At 41.8% G+C, this 15,240-nt stretch overlaps 1 protein-coding gene across 3 annotated transcripts in view; it reads right to left on the bottom strand.

Moving 5' to 3' along the window:
• Positions 1–15,240, bottom strand: part of FLT4 (fms related receptor tyrosine kinase 4) — a 266,815-nt gene that overhangs the window by 96,193 nt on the left and 155,382 nt on the right. For all 3 annotated transcript variants that reach the window (XM_033927003.1, XM_033927002.1, XM_033927004.1), the window contains 4 exons: positions 12,563–12,734; positions 9,972–10,089; positions 7,297–7,463; positions 1,375–1,537 (listed from right to left, as the gene is read on the bottom strand). In XM_033927003.1, coding sequence (XP_033782894.1) covers positions 1,375–1,537; positions 7,297–7,463; positions 9,972–10,089; positions 12,563–12,734 — 620 coding nt within the window. The remainder of the gene's footprint in view (positions 1–1,374; positions 1,538–7,296; positions 7,464–9,971; positions 10,090–12,562; positions 12,735–15,240) is intronic.

Here is a 15,240-nt window from a genome sequence, read left to right as displayed (position 1 = left end):
AGGCAACTAACCTGTACAATCCTACTCCACAATAACTGATCTCTAGCGCTGTTAATCATTAGCTTCTAACCTTGTTAATTCTACTTAATTTGTAACATCTTTTAACCATTGTAAACCGCATAGAACTTCACGGTCCTGCGGTATATCAACTGTTATTATTATTACTAATTGCTGCTGAAAACTACTGGCCTTACGAGAGGCATCGAGGGATATGGGTGACTAAAATTACGCCAGGTGTACATCTGGCTGGACCTCCGCGTGTGCGGATCGCCGGACTTGATGGACCGAAGGTCTGATCCGGAGACGGCAGTTCTTATGTTCTTATAGCTGCAAACAAGTGATTTAACTGGTTGGCAGTTGACTCAAATGTCACGCTACAAGTTTTTACGTAAAACCTAACAGGGCTAGTCTGTAACAGGGCGCTCTCATTTAGGTAACCCAATATAGCGCAGAGAGCGCAATGGTTCCCAAACCTGTCCTGAGGGAACCTGAGCCAGTCAGGTTTTCCAGATATCTGCGATGAATATTTATGAGTTAGATCTGCATGCAATGGAGGCGGTGCTTGCAAATCTAACTCCTGAATATTCATTGTGGTATCTGAAAACCTGACTGACTGGGATTCCCCAGGATAGGTTTGGAAACCACTAGCATAGATAGTAAGTTAGACTGTAAGCTCTTCCGAGCAGGGACCCTCTTTAAATGTCAAAATGTACAGTGCTGTGTACGCCTTCCAGCGCTATATAAGTGATAAGTAGTAGCATAGCGCCCTGATTCTGTTATGGTATAGTAGTTTAAATCTGTATTGGTTCACCTAAATTAAGGCACAAGCATTTATACCAAGTTACTAGCAGGCATAAATGACAACAGCTGAAGTGTGCCATGCATTTTTTATTGCTATTTTATTTCTTATCTTTGCTTATTGTTTTTATATTTATTGATTTTATTCAGTTTTTATATTTACATTACGTTCATTTGGATTAAAGTGATGATTTTAGCAATCTGGTATTTTTATTGCAATTATCATGAAACTATCATGTTTATTTTAATTGTGTGTTCATTGATTATTTTTATAAAAATATTTTTGGCATATCTCATTCATTTTTCCATCTTTACAGTCTTTGCTATACTTTCGTCCTGCTTTATTGCCACCTCTCATTGCTGTATTAACTTCCTGCGTGGTTGCCTTTCCTTATTTTTCTCTCTTCAGAAGAACAGAAAGAGATTTTAAAATCGCAGAGCCCTCTCATAGAGACACAGATAAAGTAGGAATAAATTCACCTCTATATCAGTTTTTCTAAGTATAGGAACTGCAGCTGAAGGTCTGTTTTTTGGAAGCATTTGATGCTGGAGAGAGTGAAGGAAGGATATACATACGGGCTCCGCTCAGAGAACATTTTACAAGGTGTCCAAGGGCGTGACTGCCACTGGATCCCTTTGGGTGCTGGAATGCCATAAACAGTACAGGTTAGCACTTGTCGGCTTCCCTGTGGGTAGATGCTTGGGGATGAGGCCTCCTTCTCATGGATGTGGGGAGGAACTGAAAAGAAAGAATGGAATCAGTTCACTGGAGAATTTTAGAAGTACACAAAAGCACAAAACATTTCAAAATAATATAACCTCTTTTTAACTTTCTCCCAAGGCATATAGGCACTTCTGGGAGCTGTGAGGCCATCTGCGTTTACTGGAGCTCCCGAGTTCATTCAAAGGAGGAAATTAACTTCAGATCTGGATTTTTTTTGCTTATCACTTGCCTTTTCCAAATCTGAATGCAGGGCGAGCTGCAAGGCGTTATGGACTTTCTGCGTATGCTCCAGTAAACAAACCAGACACCAGAGATTTGGGGATTGTTCCAGAAAAAAACAAAAACTGAGGTTTTTGTGCAGAAATAGCATCCAAACAGTGACAAAAGTACAGTTTAGCAACAAAACTTTCAACAGCAGTGGCAGAGGTTCCTTCTGACTCTCAGAGCCCTCTTAGGACCTCACTCGTTATAGGTTTCCTTTATTGGTTCCTGAATACAAGCAGGGTCCCACTGGAGAGGCACTCAAATGAAATTTCACATTCTCTGTTTCTACTCAGAAAATCCTCTTCACATACAATTAAAGGCAAAATCTCTGGCATCTCTGTCTGGGGTGCAGAACCTCTTCAAAGCAAAAATTCCCTGGAGGATAGATCACTTTTAGATGGATCTCCAGTTCGTTTTCATGAACTTTTTTTTTTTTTTTTAATTCTTTATTGATTTTCCAAACATCACAAGTGCAAAACACAAATATGTACCCATATAATAAGTCAATATAAGCATATTCATCGTACAAATATACATGAACAACCATTTTTTCCCACCCACCACCCAATGACTAATCAATAAAAACACAAAAACATAAATTCTTTCAATAACTTTCCCTATTTAAAATAGTAATGTCATTCCACCCTCCTCCCACCCACCCTGGATGTATAAACTCAAAGGGCTAAAATTAGGATAGAAATAGCCTCTTCCCTCCCACCCTTCCCTGGATGTATATGAAAATAAACAAAAAATTAAATTATAGACAAAGGACAACTATAGTGAAGTAATAAAAGATGTCAATGGGCCCCAAACATGTCAACATTCATTTAATTTAGATATTTCAAATTATTTGTATATTTAGCAACACAATGGCCCTCATATTACAAGCCCTTTTCAGTTTTAATATGTGCATAAACCGACACTTAAACATTTAATTTGCATAAATGTCTACATCTCCCTTTACAAAAGCCTGGAATGTGCACATATTGGATCCATGTGTAAGCAAATGCAAGAGGAGTGGCCTGAGAATGTTTTGGGCGGGACAAGGGCATGGCAAGCCCATAGACATTTATTCCCCATTTCAGAAGGAGATTAAGGCCCAGACAGTGGCGTAGTGGCCCAAAACCAAATGCTAAATAAATCAGACAAAACCCACTAATCAGTGACCAGTGATATCTCAAAGCAGTTGTCTAAATTTATTTTGTGAGGTGGAAAAAGCCTCAGAAATGGAGCTTTACACCCAATTGGATATCAAGAGTGATACATCACTACGCTCCTGTTTAAGTCATTGGCAACCCCACCCCCCACCCCACCTCTATGTAAAGTTCTTCATAAATAATTATTTTGATATTTTTTTCATACTTTTTTCAAAAAAACTTAATTTTTTTTTAAATAATGCATTTCTGTGCTATTCATAAATTCATGCTGTAAATAATAATAATAATAATAATTTTATTCTTATATACCGCCATACCCAGCGAGTTCTAGGCGGTTTACATCACTTAGCAAATGACCTGCATTGACAAGCAGATTTACAACATGTCACAAGCAGATTTACAATGAATTACAACAATTTGATTTACAACGATTTATCAGAAATTGCAGCTTTGATCGAACTAGACAAAGGATGTAGAGAGTAGGAAAAAGGGAAGGTCTAGAGAAGGAGGAGAGGAGCAGGGGTGGGCGAGGTGTTGTGTGGGGTGAGGGGATAATTAAGGGTCGTGTTTGCTGAATAGGTAGGTTTTGAGTAGTTTTCTGAAGGCAAGGTAAGTGGGGGCCTCGAGTATCATTTGGGCTAGCCATGGGTTCAGCTTGGCTGCTTGGAAGGCGAAAGTTTTATCGAAGAATCTTTTGAGATGACAGTGTTTTAGCGAAGGGAAGGCGAACAGTTGAATTCTGCGTGATTTCTTGTTGTTGCAATAAAGGTTAAAGTGGGTGTTGATGTAGCTTGGAGAAGCACCGTTTACCGATTTGTAGCAGAAGCATGCAAATTTAAAAAGCACTCTAGATTCGAATGGCAGCCAGTGTAGTTGGTGGTAGAAAGGGGTGACGTGTTCCCATTTCTTTAGGCCAAAGATGAGGCGCACTGCGGTATTTTGGATTATTTTTAGTCTCCTGGTAGTTTTCTTTGTAGCGTTAAGGAAAATGATGTTGCAATAGTCAAGAATGCTGAGGATGGAGGATTGTACAAGTAGGCGGAATGAAGTGTCATTGAAGTATTTTTTTATGGTGCGTAGTTTCCAAACTACAGAGAGGCTTTTCCTAACGATGAGGTCGGTATGGTTATCTAGGGATAGGTTTTTGTCCAGCGTGACTCCCAGGATTTTTATGGTCGGTTCGAGGGGGAAAGTCATTCCTTTTAGTTGAATTGAGGTGTCCTTGATTTTATCTTTGGGGGAGGCTAGGAAGAATTTTGATTTGTCGGGGTTTAATTTCAGTCTGAATGAAAGCATCCAGAGTTCAATCTGGTTGAGAATGTTTGTAATTTGGTCGAGTAATTCTTGTGAGAAGTTGGTTAGTGGGATGGCTATTGTGATGTCGTCGGCATAAATGAAGAATTTGAGCTTGAGGTTGTGTAAGAGTTTACCTAGGGAGGCTAGGTATATGTTGAATAGGATGGAGGATAGGGGGGAGCCCTGCGGGACCCCACAGGTGTTGTCCCAGCAGTAAGAGAAAGAGTTATTTTTGAATACCTTGTAGGATCTATTTTGTAGGAACCCCTGAAACCAGTTGAGGACCTGGTCTGAGATGCCAATGTGAGCTAGGCATAAATACATAGGTATTGAACAATCATGCAATTTCAACAGTTCTTGCAGCAAAATAGCATATATAGGCTGAATTATAGCTTTTGGTGGAACTTTTGTGTCACATATTCAAAATGGAAAGGATAATTGCCATGCAGCAGGGAAATTGTAAGAAATTTCAGGTTATTTGGGAGCCATTAACAAGATTTTGTAAAGATTGAAATTACTGCATAGAACAAATATTAATTTTTCCCTTTTGTTCATGCACGTCCAGGGTGGGGGTGGAGTGGGAATATTTTATGATTTCTTTTGCTTATGAATAATGGTTAGGTATAAGGAAGGGGAAATATTTGATGAGAGTTTGAATTTGATGATATATTAAGTGATGTTAATGTATAAAATGATTGTATTTTATGTTACACTTATTGTGAGTTTTAAAAATGAATAAAGATTTATTTAAAAAAAAAAAAAACTAGCTTATATATTATATCACTGAATCAGGGAATAGCAGTCAGAAAAGGTGGTAACAGTGGCAGTGAAACCTACATGGGAAAAAAAGAGAGTTTAAATGAACTTCTGTGAAAGTGATCGCTTGAAGATTTAATGAAAACAAAGATGTGAAAGATTTGAGATAAGTTCAATAATTTTCTCTATGTGGAGAGTACTGATAACATGAGAATATCCCCAGTTGAACTGCTGTTCCCTGATTCAGCTCTTTGTTACCGCATTTTTGTGATTTATTAGTCGGCTTTTGAAGAAAAGAATCTGTTTCACCATGTTTGTTATTGTACTCTTGTGATTTATTAGTTGACACTTGAAGAGAAGAAATTGTTTTAATATGGTGCTTTTATGATATGGTTTGGTTTTATCTTATGTATATTTTAATCGATGTAAACCATTTACCCCCTCTTCTATGAAACCGCGCTAGCGGTTTTTAGTGCAGAGAGAGCACCGAGAGCCGCGCTGAATGGCCCGCGCTGCTCCTGACGCTCATTGAGTTCCTATGAGCATCGCAAGCAGCGCGGGCCATTCAGCGCGGCTCCCCGCGCTAGAAACAGCACAGTTTCATAGAAGAGGGGGTTAGTTTTTTGTGAATAGTATAATAAAGTTTTAAATAAATAAATAAATCTATATGTATGTGGGTGTGTGACCTGTGGAGTGGAGGAGTAGCCCATTGGTTAAAGGAATAGATTACGATGTAGGGAATCCCAATTCAAATCCCTTTGTAACTCCTTGTGATCTTGGACTAATCATTTCACTCTTTATAATCTTAATTATTCCATTCAACTCACTATGAAGATATTGGGAGTAACACTGGACCAGAGCCTGACCATGAAAGACCAGGTAGACTCCCTGATTAGAAAGATCTTTTTCACCCTCTGGAAGCTTCGGTCCATCAGAGCTTACTTCGATGTCTCATCATGTAGAATTCTGGTACAATCCCTCATACTGAGTCAACTCGATTATTGTAACATCGCCTACTTGGCACTCTCTCAGAAAAATATGTGGCGATTGCCACTGGTACAAAATGCAGCGGTTAGGTTACTTTGTAGACTGAAGAAGTTTGATCACGTGACACCTTCCTACCGACTTCTGCACTGGCTGACGATGGAGGCACGTGTGAAATTCAAGTTTGGTTGTTTTTGCTTCAAGGTACTTTACGGCTTAGCCCCTAAATATATAACAGACCTTTTCTCCTTCACAACCAACAAATTTAGGAGAACCTCACATCCGAACTTTGTTTCTCCACCGGTTGTAAATTTAAAAGTCATCACCAACATCTTTTCTCACATCAAGCAGCATTATGGGTTAAAGACCTGGAACAGCTGCTCGTGCCTACGACTTATAGGGAATTCAGGAAACGCCTAAAAACATACCTGTTCCTTAAGTACTTAGGTAACTGACCTATACAATCTTAGTCCTCAACAAATGATCTTTAGAACTGTTATTCACTAACTCTGAACTTTGTTTATGCCACTCGATCTGTAATACCTTTTAATCATTGTAAACCGCATAGAACTTCACGGTCCTGCGGTATATAAACTGTTATTATTATAATTATTATTGCCTCAAGTACTATTCTTTGATTGTGAGTTATATTCAACAACATACTTATGACTGAGAAAAAGCGTCATGGGCCACCCAAATGAGGGACAATCAAATCAACTTATTTGTTTCGGCAATACGCCTGCCTCAGGGGTCAGAGAAAGTGAAGGAACTTGAAAATAAGCAATCACTTAAAATAACAATTGTCCCCAAAGTGAAACAGAGCACTAGATCGGGGGTAGGCAATTCTGGTCCTCGTGAGCCGGAGCCAGGTCAGGTTTTCAGGATCGCCACACTAAATATGCATGAGATAGATTTGCATCTCAAGGAGGCAGTGCGTGCAAATCCAGCTCATACATATTCATGGTGGATATCCTGAAAACCTGACCTGGCTCCGGCTCTCGAGGACCGGAATTGCCTACCCCTACACTAGACCAAGACCATCTGTGTGTTTCACTTTGGGGATGATTGGTTTTTAAGTGATTGCTTATTTTCAAGTTCTTTCACTTTCTCCGACCCCTGAGGCAGGCGTTGAATCGCCATAACATAGCCCATGATCGGTCCAACGATACAATTAATCTGTTTGTCTCTCGTTTGGGGAGCCCTTGGTGCTTTTTTCTTGTATATTCTTTGTGATGTACCTTGTTCCTCTTCTTCACATGCTATGACTGAAAAAGTCATGAACCATATTACTTGCTTAAATAATTAGTTCTCGCTTACCATTAACTAATAGGCAAAGGCTCAGATGCTGCTCCAATCCAGCCAGCTGGTTCTGGAGAACTAGAGTGTAATTGCCAGAGTCCTGCTCCACTACATCTCGGATTTGCAGTGCATGCTGGGATAGTCGGTACCTGCCATTGCTATGTATCAGCTTTCCATCTTTGTACCTAGAATGTGGGAAAGGAAGTGCAGGAATTAATATACAGAGGTTGGATGAATGACACAGGGACAATTTTGTCCCTATCCCTGCGGGATCTCAATATCCCCATCCTATCCCCGTGAGTTCTGTCCCTGTCCCATTTCGCCGCTGGCGAGGGAGGGTTACACGCTGGACCACCAGGACATTAAGCGAATAGGGTATGGATATTTAGGTTAGGTAGGGAACACTTACAGGTCATGGACCTGGGGGGGGGGGGGGTCACCGCGGGAGCGGACTGCCGGGCATGATGGACCCCTGGTCTGACCCGGCAGAGGCAATTCTTATGTTCTTATGTTCTACCTTAACAGCACAAGCCTCGAACACTTCTAATTTTAAGGTATTTGAGGTTTGTGCAGATGAGGACAGAGGTTGCAGGAATGGGACAGGGACCGAGCTCGCGGGGATGGGACTGGGATAGAGAGATCCCGCGGGGATGGGAAAAATTTCTCCCTGTGCCATTCTCCAGATAAATTTGCATGCATTGCCCTCATTGCTCATGCATATTCATTGTGGGTCTCCTGAAATCCTAATTGGCTAGATATGTCAAGAGGACTGGGTTGAGAACTTCTGCTCTACATAAAGTTCCTTTATATAATACATTCCCACTAGGTGCCCTGTTATACAATTGCCCTTCACCTGGGCACACTTTTGATTTGTGAACCCTGAATCTTGTGAATGCAGTCCATCATTCTGTCCTTTCTTTTATTTTCTCCAGCCCATCTAAACCCTCTCCAGCCCGTCCTCAACTGAATGTCCATATAAGGAAACATAGAAACATAGAAAGATGACGGCCAAAAAGGGCCACAGCCCATCAAGTCTGCCCACTCTATTGACTCACCCCATTAAGTCTGAATGCTAATGACCTAGTTCCTTAACTCGACCCTCGTAGGGATCCCACGTGGATGTCCCATCTATTCTTAAAGTCGAGCACGCTGGTGGCCTTGATCACCTGCACCGGAAGTCTGTTCCAGTGATCCACCACCCTTTCTGTGAAGAAATACTTCCTGGTGTCACCACTAAATTTTCCTCCTCTGAGTTTGAGCGGGTGCCCCCTTGTGACCGAGGGTCCCTTGGGAACGAATATGTCGTTTTCCACCTCGACACGACCCGTGACGTACTTAAATGTCTCAATCATGTCACCCCTTTCACTGCGCTCCTCTAGGGTATAGAGCTGCAGTTTGCCCAGTCTTTCTTCGTATGAGAGACCCTTGAGCCCCGAGACCATCCTAGTGGCCATCCTCTGGAACACGTGCAAGCCTGCCCATTACTGGCCTTAGTTCCTTCAATGTAAACCCATTTTTTTTCTGATTAGAGAGCCTCTGTGTTCATCCCACGCTTGTTTGAACTCTGTCACCGTTTTCTTCTCCGCCACCTCCCTCGGGAGCGCATTCCAGGCATCAACCACCCTCTCCATAAAGAAGAATTTCCTAACATTACTCTTGAACCTACCACCGCTCAACCTCAAATTATGGGCTCGGGGAGTGTTCAGTTAGGTGCTGAATAGCACAATTATAATCAATATTGGCATAATCATTGATTCACAGCCTAATTTCCCCTGAAGAAGCCGCTGGCGAAACGGGCGCTCCGTTAAGAAGGGATTTTTTTCAAGATAAGGGCTGTTATTCAAGTTATTTATTTCATGCCGTTATTTAAGAAAATCATATACATAGAGGTTTTTGACCCATGATTATTTTTTTTTTTTTAATTTATTCAATTTTCTATACCATTCTCCCAGGAGAGCTCAAAACGGTTTACATTAATTTATTTAGGTACTCAAGCATTTTCCCCGTCTGACCTGGCGGGCTCCCAATCTACCTCGGGCAATGGGGGGGAGGTGTTAAGTGACTTGCCCAGGGTTACAAGGAACAGTGTGGGCTTGAACCCACAACCCCAGGGTCCTGAGGCTGTAGCTTTAACCACTGCACCACTCTAGAAATCAAAATGTAGTAAAAGGGAGCCATGTATAGGACAATCCAGCCATTGTGACATCACTGATGAATGTGGTGGAATGAGGCATTATGATGTCACAGTATCAGCTCTGGTTATCAGAGGCTGAAACTCTTTACACTATTTATTTATTTAATTTTCTATACTGTTCTCCCAGGGGAGCTTAGAATTGTTCATATGAATTTATTCAGGTACTCAAGCATTTTTCCCTGTCTGTCCCAGTGGGCTCACAATCTGTCTAACGTACCTGGGGCAAGGGGGGGATTAAGTGACTTGCCCAGGGTCATAAGGAGCAGCTTGGGTTTGAACCCACAACCCCAGGGTGCCGAGGCTGTAGCTTTAACCACTGTGTTGCTGGGTTTGCTGCTTATGACACTGCTGGAAGTTTTTCAAGATAACAGTTGTTCCTCTATGTGAAAAGATCATAGGTCAGGTTGCACCTTATGCTTTCTTCTCTTCAACCATGCAGAAGCCAAGACCTTGATATGAAGCAAAGCGATAAAATGGGAAGGGACATGAGCCGCGTTACCATTGGAAATCTGGTTGCGGATAAGCAGCAACTTTCACGAACAGCTTCACCAGTTTGTCCCCGGCTGTGGCTTCAATCACCGGGTTCTCCTTGTATTCCACGTCGATGAACGGCCTCTCTGAAAGAGAGGACAAAAGGAAAGCTAAGATCCTAATGGAAGGCGAGGGAAAGGGCGACCGCAGCTGCGCACCGTGAGATTTAAAAGGATCCAAGCGAAATGGAATTAAGAGGAAACTCTTTGCAGGCAGGGTTCCGAGAAGCGTGGTTGACCCGTTGTTCAACTTATACACGCCTAAAGGGCAAGCGTGAGACCCATCAGGCAGTGTTGCTTCTATGTCATGGAATAAATTAGCAAGTGAACGCTATTAGCACCTGATCGCATGAATTTTGGGTCTCTGGCTTTCGTTAGCCTAATAACTAGTTGATCTCGTTAGGCTTATTTTTATTCCCTGTTTATGCATTTATGTTTATTGCTTTGCTATTTGTTATATTGGCTTTTTACATCATTTTATTTGATTTTAGTATGCTGTTTATGATGTGGTGGCTTATTGTATTTCATTAACAAAAACAAGTCTAATTGAAGGAAAGATGCAAAAGCTTTCTGCATCACTTTCTGCATATTTAATCTAATGGGTAGATTTGGATGCACCAAGGGGTCTTTATCTAGCAAACTCTTTTTTGTTTCTACTGTTGCATATGGTTCTTATCTACTGCTACTACTATCAACTATTTCTATAGCGCTACCAGACGCACGCAGCGTTACACAGGGTCACAAAGAAGAAGAAAACAAGCTTGCAATCTAAACAGCCAAGACAGACAAACAGGATGTCACGGATACAGTTAAGGGGAAGGGTTAATCTGGGTTGGAGGGCAGAGGGGAGTACAGGACAATCAAGCCATTGTGACATCACTGAGGAGTTTGGCTCTTATTGGTAGAAAGAGGCATTATGACATCACAAGCTCAGCTCTGCTTCCCAAAGACTGAAACTCTTCACACTACTACTAGTATTAATGATTTCTATAGCGTTACCAGACGCACGCAGCACTGTACAGAGTCACAAAGAGTAAGAAAACAGTCCCTGCTTGAAAGAGCTTACAGTCTAAACAGCATATGGTTCTTATCTACTGCTACTGCTTCTACTATTAACTATTTCTATAGCGCTACCAGACGCACGCAGCGCTACACAGAGTCACAAAGAAGAAGAAAACAGTCCCTGCTCCAAAGAGCTTGCAATCTAAACAGCCAAGACAGACAAACAGGATGTCATGGATACAGTTAAGGGAAGGGTTAATCTGCTGGCTGGGTTGGAGGGCAGAAGGGAGTATAGGAGAATCAAGTCATTGTGACATCACTGAGGAGGTTGGCTCTTATTGGTGGAATGAGGCATTATGACATCACAAGCTCAGCTCTGCTTCCCAAAGACTGAAACTCTTCACACTACTACTAGTATTAATGATTTCTATAGCGCTACCAGACGCACGCAGCACTGTACAGAGTCACAAAGAGTAAGAAAACAGTCCCTGCTTGAAAGAGCTTACAGTCTAAACAGTCAAGACAGACAAACAGGATGTCATGGATACAGTTAAGGGGAACGGTTACTCTGCTGGCTGGGTTGGAGGGCAGAGGGGAGTCCAGGACAATCAAGCCATTGTGACATCACTGAGGAGGTTGGCGCTTATTGGTGGAAAGAGGCATTATGACATCACAATCTCAGCTCTGCTTCCCAAAGACAAACAGGATGTCATGGATACAGTTAAGGGGAATGGTTAATCATCTGGCTGGGCTGGAGGGCAGAGGAGAGTACAGGAGAATCAAGCCATTGTGACATCACTGAGGAGGTTGGCTCTTATTGGTGGAATGAGGCATTATGACATCACAAGCTCAGCTCTTCTTCCCAAAGACTGAAACTCTTCACACTACTACTAGTATTAATGATTTCTACCAGACGCACGCAGCACTGTACAGAGTCACAAAGAGTAAGAAAACAGTCTCTGCTTGAAAGAGCTTACAGTCTAAACAGTCAAGACAGACAAACAGGATGTCATGGATACAGTTAAGGGGAAGGGTTAATCAGCTGGCTAGGTTGGAGGGCAGAGAAATAGGGTTAAGGATTGAAAGCTATATCAAAAAGGTGGGGTTTCAGTCTGCTTTTAAACAAGGGAAGAGAAGGGGATTGACGGACAAACTCAAGTAATTTATTCCAGGTTTAGGGGGCAGCTAGATGAAAGGAACGAAGTCTGGAACTGGCAGAGGAGGAGAAGGGTAACGCTAAGAATGACTTATCTGAGGAACGGAGTTCTCTGGGAGGTGTATAAGGAGAGAGAGGAGAGATATTGAGGGGCAGCAGAATGAACACACTTGTAGGTCAGCAATAATATTTTGAATATATACAATGGCAGATAGGGAGCCAGACTTAAGAAGAAGGGTGACATGAGCGTAGCACATATTTCAAGTTTTATTAAAAATTTGATTAAATCGCTTAATCTTGCTTCTAAGCGATGTACAGAAAATAAAATGATTAAAAAACAATCAGGGTCGTACAACATATGAGACTTAGACTTTCCTTCATCCCTTCCCCATGCCACTCTACCGTGCACGATGACGTCTGTGTACTCCTGGAGCTTCTGCACGCCATTGCTGGCCATACACACATACTTTCCCAGGTCACTCTGACTCATGTTCTGGAAGATCAGGATGCTGGATAGCTCGGTCTGCTCCTGCTGTGAGCGCCTCTCAAACAGCTCAGTGACCGCCCTCTCTACCTATGGCAGAGAAGATGAGAAGAGAGTAGAAACAGAGAGACTGTCTGTTAGGTCCTAATGCTCGATACATCAGCCATGTTTTGCAGACTACTGCCAGGTAATTCAACGCCAGGCCATGTCTTTTCGTTTGCTGATGCAGTCATCCATTTTGAGTAGTTTAGATTATTGCATACAAAAAAAATACTCCAAAAACCTGAGACTGATCCAAAACACTGCCGTTCGCCTCCTTTTTGGACTAAAAAAATGGGAGCATATTACCCCCTTTTATCAAAAACTTCACTGGTTGCAAGTAGAGTCCAGAGTTTTGTTCAAGTTTTCCTGTATTTGTTACAAAGCAGTTTTGAACTATTCTAATAAGAGTACATGTAGAATAAATCCATTTAATTATCCTTGTATAAAATCTTGTCAATATAAAAAGTTTTTTGACAGAATTTTCTCATTCCAGGCTGCTAAACTTAATACGTGGCTTGGAAAACCAATATTAGAGGCTACTTGTTATTCTGATTTTAGAAAATCGTTAAAGACACGCCTGTTTGACATGTTTGCATCTTAGTTGTTGTTATTGTTTAACTCATCCTTGCTTTTCAACTGATGTATTCCAATTTTAATTGATTGTTTTAATATGTATTTTATCTACACTGACTGTATGTATTTTTTTTCCTCTGTTGTAAACCGCTTCGAACCTTTATGGTATAGCGGTATACAAAAATAAATTATTATTAATATTATTAACATTGAACTTCCGGGCTTATGGAGTTGGCGCAAAAACAATTGGCTGAGTGCGCTACGGTCAGCGGCATAGCTAGTGAGGTTAGCGCCCGGGGTGGTGGCGTCCTGGATGCTTGTGCCATGCTGCATTGCCGCTCTTCCCCATTGCTCGAGTGCCCCTTGAGCGCCACCACCTCCCCCGTGTACCTCTTGAAACATTCACTGGCGCAAGCAGCATCTTCCACCTGCTGGTCACGCCGGCTTCGGTTCCCTTCTGACGCCACGTCCTGGTCCTGCGACCAGGAAGTGATGTCAGAAGGGAGCCGAGGCTGGCGTGAGCAGCAAGTGGAAGATGCTACTTGCGCTAGCGAATGTTTCAAGAGATACGCGGGGGGAGCGGAGAAGAGGAGAGGCGATAGCGCCCCCGCAAAGAAGGCACCTGGGGAGGTCCGTCCCCCCCTCATACTACGCCACTGACTATGGTGAACCACATAAGGATAGGACTGATTTTGATGTGGTCCTATTTACGCAGTTACCTTGGCTGCTTAAGTGCTGGATATTGGCACTTAAGTGGCCAAATGCTGACTCCACCCTAGAACGCCCCCCAATTAGCCAGTTTCACACTGGGTGCTAACCAGACATTATCTAGCTAAGTTTCACTGAATATGACTGGTTATCCCCACACAAGCAATTTAACTGGCCAGGAGTCATTTTAAGCTGGTTAAATTGCTCTGAATATTGACCCTTATACCTCCTTTCTAATATAAAATATTTATAACAAATTTAGGGGTCCTTTTACTAAGGCGCGTTAGACGTTTTATTGCGCACTAAATATTAGCATGCGCTAAATGCTAACGCGTCCATAGAATATAATGGACGTGTTAGTGTTCAGTGCACGCCTTCGTAAAAGGACCCCTTAATAATGTGTCAAAGCATGAAGGGAACAGTTGTAGCATAACACTTAAACTTGGGTTACATTTTTTTTTGGGGGGGGGAGGATGCCCTAGACATTGTTGGCCTGATACTGAACTGCGGGAAGACACCTGGCTGCCTCCCACGGTCAGCGGCAATCTTGGATATTCAATGCCAGGGTCACTAGCATTGAATATCCAGGGCAAAGGTCGCTGGCTGGTTGGCTAAGACTAATGGCCAAAGACAGTCGCTTATATTCCTTTATTACCATAATTTTTAAGTGGTTCACATTAAGAGTTAAGAGTTGCCCATGTCATATAAATCAATCATATTGCTTTCCTGTAATCCAGATATATCAATACCACCGTTGTATAAACAAAATATTTGATTTCATGATTGCCTTAGCTATCCACCATATTGTTTCCAATTGGAAAGAGAATTCTAGGCTTAATTTGTACGAATGGTGGAATCGCCTTTGTATCATCAGAAAGTATGAGGAAATAATAACATTCAAACATAATAACATGGCCAGATTCACAAAAATTTGGACCCCTCTTGATGAATATGTAAGGATTCATGTAAATCCCAATTAACTTTACTTTGTTTGTTAACTATACTATATTTTGCATATTAGTATGTATATTTTGGTATCTGGAGCTTAGTGTTTTGTTTTATTCTTATACTTATGTATTTGTAAAATTTCAATAAAATCTCAATAAAAAAAAAAAAGAGTAAAGCAGATCCTATATAATAAAACCCTAGCCGCGCATGCGCACTCAAATTTGCGTGCTTCCATGATCTCTGATCTGTGAGATGTAGGTCCGTGGCCGCAGGAGTGCGCATGCGCGAGTCCCCAGCCTTACTGCTTCCCAGCACCTACCTACAA

The sequence above is a fragment of the Geotrypetes seraphini genome, chromosome 18, assembly GCF_902459505.1.
Source record: "Geotrypetes seraphini chromosome 18, aGeoSer1.1, whole genome shotgun sequence".
NCBI lineage: Eukaryota > Metazoa > Chordata > Amphibia > Gymnophiona > Dermophiidae > Geotrypetes > Geotrypetes seraphini.
Note: the sequence above shows the minus strand (reverse complement) of the source record. Positions and strands in the feature narration are given on the sequence as shown.